This window comes from Hyperolius riggenbachi, chromosome 2, assembly GCF_040937935.1.
Source record: "Hyperolius riggenbachi isolate aHypRig1 chromosome 2, aHypRig1.pri, whole genome shotgun sequence".
NCBI lineage: Eukaryota > Metazoa > Chordata > Amphibia > Anura > Hyperoliidae > Hyperolius > Hyperolius riggenbachi.
The window spans coordinates 117,992,570-118,013,412 of record NC_090647.1 but is presented as its reverse complement, the minus strand read 5'-3'; the positions used below and the strand labels follow the sequence as shown (position 1 = coordinate 118,013,412).

General features: G+C 43.5%; 2 protein-coding genes across 7 annotated transcripts in view; one reads left to right on the top strand and one right to left on the bottom strand.

Annotated features, from left to right (window-relative positions):
* Positions 1-20,843, top strand: part of FNDC3A (fibronectin type III domain containing 3A) — a 292,007-nt gene that overhangs the window by 256,629 nt on the left and 14,535 nt on the right. For 3 of the 6 annotated variants that reach the window (XM_068267261.1, XM_068267265.1, XM_068267264.1), the window contains 9 exons: positions 3,048-3,186; positions 5,224-5,292; positions 8,698-8,816; positions 11,950-12,055; positions 13,333-13,505; positions 16,126-16,239; positions 17,736-17,885; positions 19,291-19,574; positions 20,153-20,365. In XM_068267261.1, coding sequence (XP_068123362.1) covers positions 3,048-3,186; positions 5,224-5,292; positions 8,698-8,816; positions 11,950-12,055; positions 13,333-13,505; positions 16,126-16,239; positions 17,736-17,885; positions 19,291-19,574; positions 20,153-20,365 — 1,367 coding nt within the window. The remainder of the gene's footprint in view (positions 1-3,047; positions 3,187-5,223; positions 5,293-8,697; positions 8,817-11,949; positions 12,056-13,332; positions 13,506-16,125; positions 16,240-17,735; positions 17,886-19,290; positions 19,575-20,152; positions 20,366-20,843) is intronic. The other 3 variants (XM_068267260.1, XM_068267262.1, XM_068267263.1) reach the window with 1 other exon arrangement.
* LOC137545726 (uncharacterized) overlaps positions 14,779-20,843 on the bottom strand; it is a 91,097-nt gene continuing 85,032 nt past the window's right edge. Inside the window, exon 4 of the mRNA XM_068267270.1 lies at positions 14,779-14,895. Coding sequence (XP_068123371.1) covers positions 14,871-14,895 — 25 coding nt within the window. The 3' untranslated portion in view covers positions 14,779-14,870. The remainder of the gene's footprint in view (positions 14,896-20,843) is intronic.

The following is a 20,843-nucleotide window of genomic DNA, read 5'->3' as shown; positions in this document are numbered from 1 at the left end:
TCCCTGCACAGTCTAGGCCCTGGATACATGAAGGACTTGCTGAAGCTGCACCACACCTCTCACAACCTCAGATCAGCAAGTTCTATAAACTTGGTCACTCCCAGAGTGCACCTCAAAAAATCTGGAGATAGAGCCTTCTGCCATGCTGCCCCTACTCTCTGGAACTCCCTACCACACCCAGTAAAGACAGCACCATCCCTGGAGCTATTCAAATCCAGACTGAAAAGCCACCTGTTTAGCCTGGCATTTCCAGATTTATAAAATTTCTTCCTCTGTACCACGATGGTCTGAGCCATGCTTATGCGCTTTGAGTCCCACGGGAGAAAAGCGCTTTACAAATGTTATTTGTTGTTGTTGTTGTTGTTGTATCTGTTGGTCAATCTGGTGGCAATCCACTGGGCTGGGGTAAAAATGATAGAAACATTGAATGTAATGAAAATCTGTTTTTTGTAATTTTATTTATTTATTTTTAAAGGCCCCTGTCCATAGAACATTGAGAAAGCTGTTCCTTGAGCAATTGTATAGGGCGTTTCATGGGGATGAGGGAGGGTGCTATGGGCAAGAGCAGCAGAGAGCAGTACAAAGCTTGCAGCTGTGGCAGGGAGAGCTATATTAGATCACATCTCTGCTGAAGTCTTCTATAATAATACCGAATCAGTCAATGTGGCATTTACTACATTTAATAAGTGTGTGTCCTTGCTTAAAGTAGAACTATTGCAGAAAAATGTAAAATACTCACATATAACTGTACACTTCTCACAAAGTAAAATGCACTAAAATTACTTTTTCTCTATGTTGCTGTCACTTATAGTAGACAGTGAAAATCTGACAGGTCTGTCAGGTTTTGGACTAGTCCACCTTCTCATGTGAGATTCTCAGTTATTTCATTTTTACAAAAGCACTTACTGAACTGCAGTCCTACTGTCAGAATAGAGTGCAGGAAGTAGAGAAGCAGGCTGACATCTTTGTATAGATCCTGTCCATGGAGTGCTTTTGTAAAGGTAATCCTGAGAATCCCCTATGAGGAGATGGGCCAGCCCAAGATCTGTCAGCTTTTTACTGCCTACTGTACATGGCAGTGACATAGGGGGGAAACAGTAATTTATAGTGCATTTTACTTTGGAAGAAATGAGACATTAAATATATATATATATATATATATATATATATATATATATATATATATATATATATATATATATATATATTGTATTTTAAAGAGAGTCTGAAGCTATAAAAATAATTTTTACTGGTCCTTTATCTTCATCAATAAGATCATAGCTGAAACGCCACATTCCCGCTGCAGAACGATGTCTTTATACCCCCCAAATCCCGGGGCAAAATTCCATGACTTTCCTGGTCGTGAATTTTGCTGCCCGGGGGAGGCAGAGCTTTGTGCTGTAGCTCTTCCTCTGCACGCATAAATCTCCGCTGATCTCTGCCTCTCCCCGCCCCTCTTAGTGAAAGAAGACTGAGAGGGGCGGGGAGAGGCGGAGATTGATTCCAGCAGGGGCAGAGCTACTGCGCAAAGCTCTGCCTCTACCAGGAACCGATCCCCAAATTTTGCCCTGGGGATGGGATTTGGGGGGGGGGAGGGGGGGTATAAGGACATTGTTCTGCCGCAGGAATGCAGCATTTCAGCTATGATCTTACTTATGAAGATAAGTGGCCAGTAAAAATAGGTTTTGGTTTTTTTTTGGCTTCAGCCTCTCTTTAAATGTTACATTTGTTTTGTGATGGTAGTCGTTTAATGCTTTGTAAATATGTAGACCTGTCACCTGAAACAAGCTATATGATGACTCTGAGTTAGTTTCCCAGTTATTCCTTTAGAGACCTGGTTCTTTATCGCTCATTCGAGTAAGGCATGTATTGTTCCAGGTTTGGTGAAGAGAAGCAGGAGTTGACCACTTGCAATCTGCTGAGGGAAATTCGTTAGCAATCAGTCAACACCTCTTCACTGAAGAGCAATATGAAAGGTTACACCTATACAACAGGCAACAGATGTCTGCTTATTATACTCAGCTTAACAAACACTTCAGATAACATGTTGTGATCACAGCACAAAGAGGGAGAAGTAATGGGCAGTATCTTACCAAACTGACTTCACAAGCAAAATGGTAACGCCTGTATAGGCTGAAAATCATGCAGTAAGAATCCTCTATGGGTAAAGCTCCACACACAAGGTAGATGAAGCGTCTGTGGCAGCCTCTGACCACCCGGCCAGCAATCATTCAGTGACTGCCACTCAATGACTGCCAAGAGCATTATTCTCCTCACTCACCTGGCTCCTGCATGACATCGCACCCGCGCCCCTCTGTGCATAGCAACAGAACAAGTTGCTAGCCTGCAGGGGTACTGATCCCCACTGGGCAACATTCCTCGTTCCTGTATGAGGCTTAAAGAGAACCTGTACTGAGTAAAAATATTTAAAATAAACACATGAGGTAACTTCAAATGAGCATTCCATAGTTACCTTGCCATCAGTTCCTCTCAGAAGATCACCATTTTCTTCTGACAATAATCCCTTCCAGTTCTGACAATATTTTGTCAGATCTGAAATATATCAGTTGCTGTCAGTAAAATTTCAGTTGCTGTCAGTTATAGCTGAGAGGAAAACTGAAGTACCAGGTAATGTCCATGTTTCCCTATGGCTCAAGTGGGCGATGTTACAGTTTAACTGTGTGCTGACCAGAAAGCTGTTATGGGTAATGGCCATTTTCAAAATGGAGGACGGAAAATTCCCTTGATAACAGTGAACAAACAGGACGCGGGACAGAAGAAAGACACTGAGGAGTAGACTACATGGAAGGTAAGTATGACTTTTGTATGCTTATTTTGACTTTTAATTATCAGTTCAGATTTTCTTTAAGAAATGGAAGCAGTTGGAACATACTGTAAAAGGCATTTCATATTCCTTTCTCTCCTCTTTACGTGAGGTACCAGTAAATTCAATTTACGGTATATATCTTGTGATGTTGGAGCATTTTCATGCTGTATTCTAGCTTCTAGAATCCTTTCTTATGTTTGATCATTACATGTTGTTTTAGGTAGTTGCATACAACTCAGAAGGGAAAAGTGGTCCAAGTGAGGCTGTAGACTTTGTGACCTGTCCGGACAGGCCAGGACCACCGTCAAAGCTTTCCCTCAAAGGAAAGGTCCATGCTCAGAGTTTCCGCATTGTTTGGGGTAAGTGCTTCCAGCTTGTGTGGTTTTTATGTAACATCGCGGAGACTCATTGCAAACAGTTGCATACAAGTGTGTTTTACATACAGTAGAAACCGCAGTTTAGAAGAGGCCTAAAAGTTGATTTCTACACATTATATATGTTGAATTAGTTCACATGTTTACAGAGTGGTTCACTACAGGAAGTATGGACTTCATTCAGAGCTCGTTTTGGGGTCTCCAGTTGTATCTGTGTGAGATTCTTAACGGGAACCTTAAGCAAGCAGTAAATAGAGGCTGGGAAGGGAATAAATATGGAAGCCTCCTTATCCTTCTCACTTCAGGCGTCCTTTAGGGTGGGCATATGTCACTTGAGGTATGGCCAGATTGACCATTAGATAGATCCTTCTCTGCTTGAATCTGATTGAATCTGATCAGAGCAATGTATTGCTTGCCCACACACTGCATACCGATTCAATTCAGCATGAAAGGACCACTATCGTGAAAACATTTTAAATTCAAAATACATATAAATGTACAGTTGGGCTGGATGTTTTCAGCCATATTTAACATTATTTGTTGAAGTTATAAAGGGTTAGGCGTCAGTAGAGGGAGGGCTCGTGTGAGAATAGGCTTGGGTTTAGCGATACTAAAATATTGGTCAATTTTATGGATATTTTACTATCAGCATAGCCACTCTCCAATAGTAGATATACCACTACCAGTTATTACTTGGAGCCCTAATTTTTGCATTTACGTGTAAAACTCATTGCACCACTCTGTATAGGGCACCGCTATTACTTTGAAGATGATGGTGCAATTGGCAACCCACATGCGCTTGGATTATTTAATCAAAGCGTATTCAGCCTGGAAGGACCCTAACCGCCGTTTTCATTTAAACCATTGAGGAAACATTTATATTATTTTAGACATGCTGTGCCTACTGATTATTTCTCCACACAATCACTTAGGCCTTGTTCACATTATCAAACTGAGATGGCTGTGCAATCGGAACGGATACTTTGCGTGGCTGATTCCCATTCACTGTAATGAATGGGACAGCCATGTGTTTGGGCAAAAAATGCGCACAGCATGCGTTCGTGGACCGCACTGCTCCGCAACGCATGCAGTGTGAACATCAGACAGTGCAGTCTATGCACTTCTGATATGCGGGTTTGCCTCCCGCACACGTTGCCAAAATACGGGCAACAACGCATGTAATGTGAACGAGGCCTTACTCGATTTAAGCATTAATAATATCTTTTTACAAGGTTTTCAATCTTTTTTGTAGTAGCATCACACTTCTCACCTTTGAGTTTCAGGAATTGCGGGGGAATGAGGAAGGGCTTAGTTACTAGCATTCTTTAGTCACGTGACAAGCGGCACAGGGAGAGAGGTTAACCAGATGGATGCAAATTAAATGATACCAGAGCCCAAAAACTTTGGAGAAAAGGGAGGAGCAAGCATATACTACTACCTGTCCTTATGCCCACCGCTTCCCCCCCCCCCCCCATTCTCCTGTCTGTTTCCCATAGCTCATCTAAAAGCCCCCCGGGATCCTCTTCGGGTTGGTTGGGTCAAGACTTACTGCCGGTTGGGCTGCGTGCGTTCTACAGTACACGCCCATGGCCGGGAGGGCATGCGTATGACGTCACTGCGTCATGAACATGACATCATACGCATGCGCGGTGTGCTCCCGGCCACAGGCGCGCACAGTAGGACGCGAGCAGCCCAGCCCGGAGGGCTTTTAGGTGAGCTACGGGGGGCAGAGAGGAGAACGGGGGAGTGGTGGGCATAAGGACAGGTGGTAGTATATGCTGGAGCCTTCGCCAGGAGCTAGGAAAAGCTGAAGAGGATTTTTTATTTTTTTAAACTGCTCATGTTTAAAAGCAAACGGCTGTTACTTTCTGGATTACCCATTATCCCCGTAATACATTTATATTGCTGCTTACCAGTATTCTGATTTCTGAAGAATTTGTAAAGGAAGTAAGTGTGTTCCCTTGAAAACATTTGTAAACTTCTACAACAATTATATTTACGGTTTTCTTTTATTTTTTTTAGATCCACCAAAAGATGATGGAGGATCACCAGTTACCAAATATGTTGTGGAGATGTCTGAAGATCGCAATGGTAATTACTTTGAGAACTCTTTTGGTGTTTAGGCCACAAATTTAAAGGATACTACAGGTGACATGTGACATGACGAGATAGACTTGTGTATGTACAGTGCAAACAGGGAGGGATCCGCAAACCAGACCAGGTTGATGAAAAAGGCTGATAGATTTATTCAAAATTCCATAACACAGGGCAATAAAGCCACATGATCAACTGACGCGTATCGGGCCTGCAATCTACCCTTAGTCATAGTTTAAAGTGAACCTGTTACGGAGGAGGCTTATATGTAGGCGGGAGGGGATTTACTGTTCCTTTAAGGAGCTGGCTGTATGAGGTATGGGGTGGAGCTTTGTCCCCTCCCGCCTACATATAAGCCTCCTCCTTAACAGGTTAACTTTAAACTTTGACTAAGGGCAGATTGCAGGCTGGATCCAGAGGAAATGATTAATGTGCAGGGCTCCCACTGATCTATTTAAAAGCTTGTGAAAAAAGTAAACCTCTTTTAGACCCTAAAATCCGGAAGTAATCATACCTCCTGGGAAGTCAATTGAAGTGAAAGTAAAATGAGCTTTTACTGTTGGATGTTGGTCAGAGAAGCACACGATCAGGATCAGCAGGGAGGTTTGAAAGACAGAATGGGTAGGGCAAATATTCTACTTACAAACAGTCATGTTCTTTCCATTACTTTATTTTGAAATGCATTTTTCCTTGAAGATATACTTTGCTTTAGAATGAACAATGAATGCATGGATTTTACCTGTGCAGCACAATCCGCTGTACAAAATGGCTATATTGCCCCCAACCCCCCCCCCCTCCTCCTGTTCCCACATAAACCTTTAAGATTTTGCAAGAAACAGGGCTCTGCTTAGAACACTTATTTTCTTTTTGTTTATGCCTAGAACCTCTGTTAGCTATCTTTTGTATCCATGCTGGAGAGATTTTCTTTTCCTTTCTGTTCTGTGTGAACTTGTCAGCAGTGTGAGAACTGGGTAGAGAACACACACACACACAAACACACACACACACAAACACACACACACACACACACACACACTTACACTTACACACACACACACTTACACACACACACACACACACACTTACACTTACACACACACACACACTTACACACACACACACACTTACACACACACACACACACTTACACACACACACACACTTACACACACACTTACACACACACACACACTTACACACACACACACACACTTACACACACACACACACACTTACACACACACACACACTTACACACACACACACACACACACACACACACACTTACACACACACTTACACACACACACACACACACACACACACACACACACACACACACACACACACTTACACACACACACACACACACACACACACACACACTTACACACACACACACACACACTTACACACACACACACACACACACTTACACACACTTACACACACACACACTTACACACACACACACTTACACACACACACACTTACACACACTTACTTTTGCTTGACCAATTTTACCACTTCCTCCACCTGTTTTCTGTGACCCTGTCCTTGGGACAGGAAATGAGCAGAAGTTTCTTAACCTCTTGAGGACCACAGTGCTAAACTCCCCCTAGTGACCAGGCCATATTTAGTAAAATAGGCCACTGCAGCTTTAAGGCCAAGCTGCAGAGCCGCACAACTCAGCACACAAGTGATCCCCCCCCCTCCCCCCTTTTCTTCCCACAAACAGAGATCTCTGTTGGTGGGGTCTGATTGCTCTCCCCATGTTTTTTTTTTTGTTTTGTTCAAATATTATGATCATTGTTTTTTAATAAAAAAAAGGTGTGTTTCTTTAAATATCTTCCCTCCCGCCGGCCAATCATGGTGATTGGCTGTCATAGGCTTCTGCCTTTAAGAGCCATCGCTCTCTTGCCCCCCTGTCCCCAGTACAGTGCTGCTGCAGATCACAGCGCTGTACAATGTAATCAGATGGCGGTTTCGCCTTCTAACAGTCTCCCGAGCGGCAATGGCCGCTCGGAGACTGAAGGAGGGGCGGAGCTCCACCCCCGAACAGGAGATGTGCGCGCAGGCCTGCGCGCGATCTCCTGCACTGCGAGCCCCAAGGTCTTTACGCCGATCGGCGTTAGGCGATCCTGGGGCTTCCGCCGCTTGGCAGGTGAACATCAGTGAGTGAAATTGCTTATGCGTGTGTTATTTATTATTATTATCTATATAGCGCTAACATCTTCCGTAGCGCTTTACATAGTATAAAACAAATATTGAGGGGCATAGATACATGAGAAGTTCAAGACACTGTACGATCATGACATCCAGCAATACCAGTACATATACATACACACATAGTTGATGTGTGGTTTGAGGTCACAAATTTTGATACACATTCATATGATAAGCTACAGCAAAATAAGAAACAATCGGAGGGGGTCCCTGCCCTTGCAAGCTTAAAATCTACAGGGTAGTGTGGTAAACACAGGAGTTAGTGGATGAAGCAGTGAGCCTCCATTGGGGCCTACAACAAATTATAGGCTTATCTGAAAAGTTGTGTTTTTGAGAGTACGTTTGAAGGTTTCCAGAAGTCCTGGATGCGGAGTGAGAAGAGGGTGACTAAGCTAGGGCAAAAGGGGTCTCCTGGGAGGAGCGAAGGTTCCGAGCGGGATGGTATCTGGTGATTGAGGAAATGTATGGAGGTGACAAGTTGTGAAGAACTTTGTATGATAGCATGAGGAGTTTAAACTGGATCATTTGGGTAATTGGTAACCAGTGGAGAAATTGCCAGAAAGGTGCTCACTTAGAGGAGCGGGAGGAGAGGTGAATGAGACAGGGAGCAGAGTTTATCATGGACTGGAGAAGTGCCAGTCTGCTTTTTAGTAGACCACAGAGTAGGATGTTAGAGTAGTCAAGACAGGATATTATTAGAACATATAAAAGCATATAGGTTGCCTCTTGTAAAAGGAAGTGGTGAATTCTGGAAACGTTTTTGAGATGGAAGTAACAGGAGGTAGTTAATGTTACTATGTGGTCTTCATGAGAGCTCAGAGTCCAGAATTAGCCCCAGACAGTGAGCTTTACAAGTTGAGGACATTGGGGTGTTTGCTACATTGATTGGGTTAAGTCTAAGGAAACTGGATGACATGATTGTAGATACAGCCGATAGACAGTCCACCTACTTTTACATATTGGTTGAATTTATCCATGTGTCAAGTGCATGTCGTGTAGTTTCATTTAATTTACTCATTTAGCGGCAATCAATGAACTTAAGCTAATGATTTGGTTCCAGGAAGTTCTGCCATTTTGCAGTATTTTAAAGTAATTCTTAGAAAACCTTCTTTGATGTTTGGAAGGAGAGAACAGGGACATGTAAAACAATTGACACAGTTCAATGTAATCTTTCAGGAAGCGAGTGGGACACGGTGTACAGCGGGACAGCGAAGGAGCATCTGTGTGACCACTTAAACCCAGGCTCTTCCTATCGGGTTCATGTTTACTGCATCAGTGAAGGCGGACAGAGCCAGGTAATAACCGTTTCCTGAAGTGGCAGAGAGACACGAGTACCACATCCATCCATGTAACGTTCTGTATACCATTTCTGAGGGCATAGTTTTGGCATGTTAGAATTATCAAAAAAGCACCAAGTGTATTTAAAACACCACTATGTAACAACTTGTTGAAATAAAGCATGCAATATCAAGAATACATAGTTTTGGCATGGTGCAATAGGGGAGAAAATGAAATGGCCGCGCATCTAACCAAGATGCACCTGATAGACACTCACTGCATAGGGCTAATAAGCCTCAAAAAGGCACAACTGTGTTCGTTGCAGTGGAACAGGTGCATTAAAGGGAGCCAGAGATGAATGATTCACACAAAATAAACATATCAGTTGATAGCTTGTAAAGAATAAATGCTCTACCTGATCATTTCACCACTCTGGTGTGCCTTTTTGAGTGTTTTTTATCCATTATTGCTCCAGGAAATATCCAATATGGCCGCCGGCTCATACCATTTCTGCTTCCAGTTTATGAGTTGTTCTGGATGTGCTGTCTAGCCTCTGAGACTATGAACACGCAGGGCTGCTGCAGCCTTTCATCTGTCTGCTTTCAACTATTATTCTGGTATGCTGTGTGGCTGCCTGTAGGAAGTGTCTCTCATACAAATGAAAATGCATACAGTAGATGGCTAGCTGCACACTGCACACAGATACACTTGTGTGTGTCAGAGCTTCTTTCTCTGCAGCAGCAGCAGCCCCTCCTATGTCAACAGCTCTGAGTATGAAATCTGAGCCAGGAGGGGGCAGGCTTGGGCTTGAAAAGACTCCACAGAAGAGTGACTCAGCTATAATGATTCTAGGTCAAACATAGACTGAATCAGTCGGTGGATTCTTATCACAGTTGATAACAGATAGATTAGACTGAGAAGAATAAAACTAAAAGCAGGCTACGTGTTTACTGTCATGTTCCCACTGATAAATGTAATAAAATACATGAGGGTGCTTTGTCTCTGGTTCTCTTTAAGAACTAATGCATCTCACAATACAAACAATGGAAGCAAATCCATGCGTTACACATTATCCGGGGACCTTACCCTTCTCTTATTGAGAGAGACATCGGTTCCAAGCTACAAAGCATGTTAGCAGGGACGGATCGCGCAGCCTTCTCTCAGGGTCCCCACCCTAACCCGAGAGAAGGCTGCATGAGCCGTCCCTGCTAACATGCTCTGCAGCGTGGAACAGATGTCTCTCTCAATAAGAGAAGGGTAAGGTCCCCGGATAATGTGTAACACATGGATTTGCTTCCATTGTTTGTATTTTGAGATGCATTAGTTCTTAATGCACCTGTTCCACTGCAACGAGCACACTAGTGCCTTTTTGAGGCTTATTAGCCCTGTGCAGTGAGTGTCTATCAGGTGCATCTTGGTTAGATGCGCGACAATTTCATTTTCTCCCCATTGCATAGTTTTGGCATGGTTAGGGTTGTTTAGGCTTCTAGCCTGGCAAGTCCGTTCTGCTCCCAATAAAGAACAGAATTGATTTTCAGATCAGTACTGTGCAAAATCCATCCCGTTCTCACTCGGGAGCAAATATGTTGGAAATTATCAATTCAGCCGTGGATCTGATAGGTAATTGCTTCCTGTGCACCAGACATAAGTGCTGGCATACACTCTACAATATTTACTTCTAATTGTCTGTTGATTGGAAGTGAAATTATCTGCCAACTTTTTGTAAACAACCAATACAATATAATTTTATTGGTTGTGAAATGATTGGATGTGCTGGTAAATATTGATCAGTCTAAGGTGCTCATTAACAGTACAGTTCTGGGGCCGATCAATCATGACCACTTCAATCAAATTTAAGGAATCCATCCCATCGATCTGATCGGATTGGTAAGCGGGAATTTGGCTGTTAATGGGCACCAGCGATCATTTACCATGGCGATCAGAAACGCTCACCTGGCCAAGGAATTGTACTCATAATGGGCGCCATTTCATATGTCAAGCTGTGTGGTTATTCAAATAGATTAACTGATTTGTGCGAGATGCAGGAACCCCTCCATAACTTGCCACAAACAAATGGTCTGACACGAGGCACTGTACACATTGGTATGTTGACTAGGCAATCCCTCCTGATTGATTACTGATTGGTATATTAGGCACTATGGTTTCCTGGCAATTTAGCCAGTATTCTGACCAGGTGTACTTAACCACTTCCAGACCCGCATGCTCTGGCCTCTTATGGACCAGAAACTTTTTTTCAGCAAAACGAGCAGTGATCACTGTGATTGGCTCACAGTGATCACGGTGGCAGAAGCCAATTTCATTGGCTCCTGACTGAGAAACTGAGCATGCAGGTTACAGCGTTGCGGTATAGAGCAGACAATGGGACTGGCATGTGTGAGCAAACGCGGAATTTAAAATCTACGCCCTGGCAGGGAAAAGCGGACCTAAACCGGGCATATAATCCAACTAGTCTAGTCCGGAAGCGGTTAAACTAAGTGTGCATATAGGCACATGAGCTGGATTGCTTTCTTTTTGTGAGTAGGTGAGACATTGCCTAGAGGCTCGATATCTTCATTTCTGCTGTCACTGACATTACAGCATCTGTACACTGACAATTTTACATTGTATCAAAGTGTCATATCTTCAGTGTCATCACATGAAAACATGTCCTAAAATATTTAGAAAAATGTGAGAGGTGTACTCATGTGGGATACTGTATATTCAAAAATCGTAAAAACAAGATACAGCATATTTGCTTTGAAAGATTATTCATGTATGTAGAGTAACAACTTCACCACACTTTCCACAACCTCAAATCAAAAGCATCCAATAACTTGACTACCCCCGTAGACCAACTAAAAACCTTTGGAGCCAGAGCTTTCTGTCATGCCGCCCCTACCCTTTGGAATTTTTCACCACAACATATCAAGACCGCTCCAACCCTGGACACGTTTAAATCAAAACTGAAAAGTCACCTGTTTGGTCTGGCATTTATGATCACATAACTTTTTTTTCCCCCCTGTACACATCACTGTGTACTGATCTGAGACAAGCTTATGCGCGTTGGGTCCTCAGGGAGAAAAGCGCTTTACTGATGATTCCTTGTTGCCTATTCTCCTGTACAGTAAATCTGTTTCTGGTTTTCTCCAGTTTTCTGACACTCTAGTAGTGCAAACCCCAGCCGTCTTCCCTGGTCCTTGCCAGCCGCCCAGACTCCAAGGCAAACCGCGGCCAAGAGAAGCGCAATTGCGATGGGGTAAGGCTCCATTTTATCCATTGACCTGCAGTATTAACATGTGTTTACTTTTTAATCCCTTCCATAATCTTGGAACCAGGTTTCTCTCCTGGCAGAAAGTACCACGTTCCAAGGCACCGTGTGTAATTTTGTCTGTGGTGCAGAATTTTGGGGTAATTGACTGTTTGGGGTAATATATTTCAGCATAGCCTGACAGCGAAATATCTGGTTTGGAAAGCTCTTTCTATAGATAAGCATTTATTTTCTAATAAGTGCTGCGCCTCCCTTCAACTAACCAGTCCACAATGTATAGATATACCAAACCAACGGTTTTAGCTAATATGTTTGAACCACCACAAAGTCAATATGTTGCTGGTCTGGGATAGCTGTGGTGTTATCCAACCAAAAAACTATGCATGAAGTCCACTGCGCATCTCCTGTCAGTCTCTTGACCTGCAAACAAATGGTTCTTCACATAGCTTGATACTATTTTACTCAATACATAATTAGTTGACAATTTTCAGTGATAAAAGTGCTCTGTGCTTCAAATCATGAGCTTCCCCTTATCACACATGCATCAAGGCTCACCAGATGGATGCCACCTCGCTGTACAGGTGGGCCTCAGGTATATATATCTTGTGTGCCACCTGGCTCTTCAGTGATCCACAAAAACTTTGTATTCCACTTAAAAAAGTACTTTTATTACTCACTAAAAACCACCATAGCACAATCTGTTTTATAAAACATTTCCGTCCACGCTTCCGTGCATGCTAACTACTTACAAGCTCCCAATTAAATCTTAGCGTATCATAAGAGATGCTTCCAGTGCCCTGGAAGACTGTAGCCTCATTGCTAGCGGCGTCCCACTCACTTGGCTGCTCCCCGCTTCCAGGGAATCTACCTGTGCTTACCGCGACCTAGTTCCGGGTAGGCAACGTAACACGTACTGGCTCCGCCCTACGCATGTTTTATAGCTTTGTTCTGCAGGCTCACTATAAAGGAAGAGGGACATTCTGCCCAAATGGAATGTAATATCCAATGGGGGTACTGTGACCAGGTACTTACTGTAGATTATCAATATCAATACTGTGACCAGGTACTTACTGTAGGTTATCAATGTCAGGTACATATTATTTGCCACATCTAAAACATGTATACCTAGCTGTACTGATAGACATCTTCATGTGATTTATGTAAAATTTGCATCAGACCGAGGTGCAATTGTTTTGACCAGTGTCTATGAAACTATAATTAACCGTCTGCTGTTCCAAGCTTACACATTTTCTGCTCATTCACAGCACCGCCTGTGGTAGATGGTGGCTCTCCTGTCACTTGCTATAGCCTGGAGATGTGTACATGTGAAGGTGACCAGAGAGAAGTGTACCAGGGAAGTGAATTGGAGCACACTGTGTGTGGTCTGCTTCCAGGCAAAGTGTACAGCTACAGGATACGGGCAGCTAACAAAGCTGGGGTAAGGAACTGTACTTCTGCTGCCATATAAAGTATGACGGGACATTGTTTCATGTAAATGCAATACATCATTAGGCTGAATAGCTGTGTGTTGGTGGCACCTGCTGTCTGACTTGCGAGCTGCATACCAGTTCCAAGACAGTGGATCATTGGTTCCTTCAGCACCACTATCAATGGAATGAGTGACCTAAAAGTAGTATACAGTCTATTTAGCTTGATGACCGCATTGAATGAAAATATGAACTGGGCGACTGTTGTGCAATATTGTTGTTCATTTTATTTAGGTGTGTCACTAGGGGGAAAGATTTTGGGCTTGGGCCCAGAATCTATGCTTGGGGTGTTACAGATGTCAGGTGCCTATGTGCCACGGACCTCCCACAGCAGAGTCGCGCAACTTTGATGTTATGGGAGGAACAACTAGACTACCATGGTATACTCTGAGATTTTGGAGGGGGGAACCACTAGACTATCAGGGTATACTTTGAGATTATCTGGGGGTAGAGGAGGCACTTTAAAATTGGGGGGGGGGGGGAGACCAATAGACTACCTGGGTATACTTTGGGGTTATTGGGGGGGATCACTAGACTACTAAGGGCCCGTTCAGATCAGAAATGCGGATGGCCATGCGTGCGGAACGCGTGCGGACCGCAACGCGTACGAACGCATGGTTATCCGCGTTTGTGTGCGTTGCGTGGCTGATCCCATCACTGAAAAGTGAATGGGACAGCCACGCGTTTTTGCAAAATCTGCGTGCAGCATGCGTTCCCGGACCGCACAGGTCCGGAACGCATGCAGTGTGAACATTAGACATTGCACTCTATGCAATGTCTGATGTCTTGCGTTTTGGCCACCTGCACGCGTTTCCAAAACGCGGCTGGAAACGCGTGCAGTATGAACGGGCCCTAAGGTAAACTTTCAGGTTACGGGGAACCACTGGACGACAAGGGTATACTTTGAGATTATGGGGGGACCACTAGACTACCGGGGTATACTTTGAGATTATGGGGGAGGGAGTGTACCACTAGACTACCAGGGTATACTTTGGGCTTACTGGGGGATCACTAGACTGTAATTGGAAAAGTTAGGAGACCAAAAACCATATCCTCAATGGTGCGCCACAACACCAATAATAATATAACCCTATAAGTACAAGGATATATAGTAAAGTATTTTTGAAGAGACAAAAAGTTTCAAGATGATCTTAAATTTTAATGTTTCAAAAAGTTATTTTGTAAAAACAGAGTTCACAAATCTTCAAGCGAATTCATCTTTGCAAACAACATCCCATTATCAAGTACCAAAAACATATGTTGAAATATGCAATTGTTTAAAAAGGCAACGACTACTTGTTTTGGAGTAACCTTCTTCAGGCCTTCACAAGCAATTGTAATCTAAAATGGTGTATAGAAAATACAACATTAAATTACAGTAATTAACAATAAAGCAAGCAAACTGCATCAAATACATAAAAATAAATATGAAAATTAAACAGTGGTAACATAATCAAAAATACCAAGATGAGAGCAGACCAAAAAAAATAAAAATAGACCCAAGAGAGATAAGCCAGAAAATCGAAAAAATAAACATAAGCCACCTGAAAAAAATAAATAACCAGACTGTGTAGGAATTATAGATCCTATAGAAAATTGGAAGGAAAAGAGCAAACAAATCCACCTCACCACTGAATGAAGGGAAAGGAGGAGATACAGGTATAGAATAGAATACCTGTAATATACAGGTCAAAAATTGGGATGGGTACCATCTGGACAAAATCAAGCCAGGAAACACCACCTAAAATAATTACATAATATATAAAAAGATATGTGCCATTCAATGTAAAAAAAAAAATGTTCCAGCATAAGGATACTTCAGCAGTCAGGTAGCTAGCAAATAATGCATTAACCTCCTGGGCGATAATCCCGAGCTGAGCTCTGGGTATATTGCGCAGGAGGATTTCTCAGGCCCTGGTGGGCCGATTTGCATAATTTTTTTTTGTTACACGCAGCTAGCACTTTGCTGAGGGGTGGATCAGGACTCCCTCTGACGTCACGACGTCCATGACGTCATCCCGCCCCATCGCCATGGCGACCGGGGAAGCCCAGCAGGAAATCCCGTTCTGAACGGGATTTCCTGCTTACTCTGATCGCCGAAGGCGATCGGAGTGGGTGGAGGGATGCCGCTGCGCAGTGGCTATCATGTAGCGAGCCCAGGGCTCGCTACATGATTTAAAAAAAATTTAAAAAATTTAAAAAAAGTGCTGCGCCCCCTCCTGGGCGATGCAATTGTATCGCCCAGAGGGTTAATGGGCAATATATAGCCATGTTGCAGCGGCCAGATAGTTAGTAAATAATATTAAATTTACAAATAATGAACCATACTAAGAGCTAAAAGTAAGGAAACAGTCAACATAGTAAATTCCATGGCCATTTATCAATCACAAAAATCAGGATGTTAACAAAACTAATAAACAACCAGAGATACTCACTTAGACTAACATTGGACACCGCACACAGGCAAGATGTACCAGGAGAGAGTGGTACTGTCTAGCTCAGTAAGTGGTTCCTGACTAAAAACATCATGATGTGATACGTTTGTTTTTGTTTTTTGTTTCTTTTGTAAAGTTTGGACCATTTTCAGAAAAATGTGAAGTAACGACAGCACCTGGACCACCAGATCAGTGCCGGCCTCCTCAGATCACCTGTAAATCTGCAACGTGTGCGTTTATTCATTGGGAGGTGAGGTCAGATATATCCTATCTCTGGTATCCAAATTCATGAGAAACCTTCATTGACAAATAATCCAGATTACAGTAGAATTCCTTTAATATAAGCTCTAAGGGACATGGCCAAGTAGTTTACTATATCAGAAGTTTACTAACCATACAATACAGCGCTTGCACTTACACTCTATATGCACTGGATCTACATTCTTTGATCCCCACTGTGGCCTTTAGCAATACAGATGATAGTACATAAATCACTGCTACTAATAGCAATCCTCTAATACTTCCTTCAACAAATAAAGTTCCAAATACATTAAACCTTTCACTAAAATTAGCACTCTTAAATTACCACACACAAAGAATAAAATTATAATAAAAAGTCCATTTGGCATGCGCTTCTGCTAGGGACTGAGTAATTTCCATGCAATGTCCTTGCGAGTGTCTGAACTGGAAACCCGTCCCACAACCCACTTTTCAGGTGCCTAATACAGTAATGCAGAGCAGGCGGCAGGGACCTGTTAGACTTACCGGTCTGGACGGCTGGTTTGGCTTTTCCTCGCCTCCACTGCAGTCCAATCACATGGTATGACATGTGGTAATAACCCAGAGGATGGTGTCAGCGCTGCAACGCCGCCCGGTGGTGGGAGAGAGGTAATGGAGCAGTCTCTTCCATCACTTCTCTCCCACCATCGGGGAGCGCTGTAACGCTAACATCATTCTGAGTTACGATCACGTAATATCATGTGATTGAAAAACAGAAGATGATATTGGGATTGAAGGCAAGGAGAAGGCGATCAAGCCGTCCAGACAAGTAACTATAACCGCTCCTTGCTACCTGCAACCTGACCCGATGCAGTCCTCTACTCTGCATCTCTCGGCCAACAAATCATGGAGGCTCTACACATGCTAGAATCTTTAACAGAAACAGCCCCCTCTAATGTGTTTTTAGCTTGCCAGTGTGTGATAGCGGCTGCATCTTGGGGTACATTCTGATTTGATGCCAGTGGATTCTGTGCCAAGCATGGTTTACCCCCCCCCCCCCCCCCCCAATCTCCCAAATCCTTTCCTGATGTCTGGCTGTCTGTAACCTTCTAATGCTTACATGTTAACCTTAGCTTGCCTACCCGATTCCTGAGCACCTAAAGAATATCTAACTCTAACCAATAACCCAAAACAATGCCCCCCTTTTACCACATCCTCTATTCCCACCCTATAATCCAAGCTCTGTCACTGCAAATACAGTATCAGCAGCACATTGCTAATAACTGGCATCAGTTATAGCGCTGTCGCCAATCCATACATGGTATCCCGCAAGTTGTCACCTTGTGTTCACCAGTACCCAAACCATACACTAATTTGAGTTAGACGAGCCCCATCAACCTTCTTGCTGCTTCTTGACACGTAACTGGCATTAATAATTAATGTTATACATTGGATAGGAATTCACAAGCCACACTAACTCTCACAATTTTTTTTCAGCGAATATAATGTATGTGTTTTATCAAACAGGCGCCACACAACAACGGTGCCGAAATCACAGAGTACCGGGTGGAGTGGGGAGGCATGGAGGGCTGTATGCAGATTTGCTACTGTGGACCTGGCTTTACATGTGAGATGAAAGGCCTTTCTCCAGCAATTGTCTACTACTGCAGGGTTCAGGCAAGTTCATCATTTATCATTTGGGAGCTATTGTCAAAGGGACGGTAGTAACAGTGCTAATACCAAGTATCTACAGTATACATCTTTTGTTTTTTTTTTTTAACCTAGCTCAGTTTTAAGTTACTGCTTATTTTTCAGCTTACTGTTCCTCCCACAGCAAACATCACCTAGATAGCAGGTGTACATAATTGTGTAAATGCTTCAAAGGGTGGTGGGGATTCAGTTACTCTCTAGTCATAGCGTCCTTATCTTATCTGAAATAGTATGTTGCTCTTTGCATTTTGAGATAAGGTTATTACTGTAGCTTAAAAAAAATAAATAAATAAAAAATAACAACTTGCCACATTCCCATTGGAACTGCACAGTTCAGTAAGGGCACACAGACCAGGTAAAAAAACAAATTAGGGGACATATAAGGACCTTTTTTTTTTTTTTAAATAAAGGTATGTGCATATATATTATATGGTGCACTTACTATTTTAGGCAATTTTTTTATTTTTGCATGTTTCAACCCCCTTTAATAATTCTTTAATGCCTGTCTACTTGTAATATGGTGTGATATTCAAGGGGTCTGGGACTCACAGCCAGCATGCTGGAGACAGGTCTGCACCTGACTTATCACCTGCCTTCCTGCTAGGCAGGAAAATCCTGGTCTGTATCCAGGTGGGGTGAGAGACCCACTCCTTCCATTTTTCTCACCGGAGTCCAGCCCTGCAAACTACTTGGAAAATAGAAATCTCTGGTTGCTAACCAAAAATCCTGGACTCATTTCTGGATAGAAACTGAATCAGGACCAAACAATATAGGCAGGAGGGAATATGCCTTCCATCCAGGACCTGTCCCTGCAGTCGCGTAGCTAAGGAGCTGTGGGCTCCGGTGCAAGTTTTACATTGGGGCCCCCCATGCACTCCATACATAACAATTGATACGGCGCACCAAAACCTGCCAATGGCAACTACAGTGTCAGAGGTGCAAGAAGAGGATGGGGAACAGTTTATTAATGATTACCACTATTCAAAGTATCTACAAAAGTGAATATTATGACCAGAAGACCAAGAGAGAGCTAATACTGTAGCTGAGGGAGGGCCCTTCAGGGCCCCTCTGGCCCAAGGGCCCCGATGCGGTCGCAACCTCTGCACCCCCTATTGCTACGCCCCTGTGTCCCTGTGGTCCTGTACAATGGTAATAGTTTAAAATATCAGATAGTATTGCCCAGATTACATTTATATTTTAACATGCATGTGATCCCCTGCTTTATGTGGTCAACTTCATTGTTGCACATGAAGCTGAATACATAGAACGAAGAAACAGACCACTCTGATTGGCTGCTTTGGATAGCCCTGCCGCGATGCTTTCCATTTTTGCTGCTATTCTGTTTGACTTGTTCCATTTGCCTTGATTCCAGGCTGTAAACATTGCTGGCGTAGGCCTTTTCAGTGAAGTTGTAGCGTGCATGACCCCTGCCTCTGTGCCGGCCGCTGTGACAAACCTCTGGGGAATGAAGGAAGATGAAATCGATGGTGCACCCTACTCTCCTTCCACCTGCCTTGCTATACAGTGGGAGAGGCCATGTGACCATGGTTCAGAGATTACTGGATACAGTATAGACTATGGAGACAAGCAGACGGTACCAGTGGGGAAGACAACAAGTTATATTCTAGAACACTTACAGCCAGATACCACGTACAGGTAAAGATCACTGTTTACAGCATTACCTTCATACTGTGCCTACAGGTTTATCCACTACCTAAGGCCAATGTTGCTTCTTACTTTCACAAACCTCTTCATATTATGAATGACTCCAAAAGGAAAAATCCACTCGACCATTGGAGAACAGACCTGACCCTTTTTGTTTATTAAGGGCTGGTTCACACGGACACTTGGCGGCGTTTACCACCAAGCATTCGGGACTCGTCGGCTAAAGGCTCCCATTCAACCGAATGGGAGCGTTTCACATCGTGCGGTTACCGGAGATTATCGGTGATTGCGCAAATACAGAGTTCCGATCCTGATTTACCGCGACGTTTCAGCCGGCCCCAGAAACCGCATGTGGCATCCAGGGTCACCTAGCCGCCGCAGCTTCATGTCCCCTCGCGGGGATGAAAAAAGTCAATCGCGGCCGGAAGCGGGCGATCTCTGCTTCTGAAGAGGTTCCTGTCTATGGATTTCTGTTCATCGCTATGTTTTAGTCTTCACCAGCCCTTGTTTGTATTATAACCTGCTTTACAGCTTATCTTCTGCTGTCATTGTATCTCTTCTCTCTCCAGAATACGGGTTCAGGCATTAAACAGTCTGGGAGCAGGTCCTTTCAGCCACTCTGTAAAACTTAAAACCAAACCCCTTCCTCCAGAGCCGCCCCGCCTGGAATGTGCTGTTTACAGTCACCAGAACCTTAAACTGAAATGGGGAGATGGGACATCCAAATCCATACCGACTGACTCCATTCAGTACCACCTTCAGATGGAGGACAGAAATGAAAAGTAAGTGGAGCTACCTCTCATCTGCTTTCCTGACTAGACAGGATTCTCTTTGTAAAGTGGTGTGTGGAGCTACATACTCCCCTCGGTACTCAGGATGATGGGTTGCAGCGACGTCCCATAACGACAAGCCGATACATCTCCTGGGCGGGGGTTATGTGCAACAACACGCAATGGATGTGAACGAGACTTCAAGCGATCACGGTACTTAGCGTGGGAGTCATTGGGGATCTTTAAGGTATGGTCTACCGTGATGGTTGTTGTGCGATACTAAACGACCGCAAGATCACGAAAAAGACCGCTTATCCTTCAAATTATTGCCTGGTCATCAGGAAAATTGTGTTGTGGGTACGGCTTTGACTCCGAGGATTGCTGCTTGAATCAATTATTTCTCTCCTGGGTGTTCTTGCCTAATAATGAATCTACTTTAAATTGACTGTTAACAGGGAGAAAATAGTTACTTACCTAGGGCTTCTTCCAG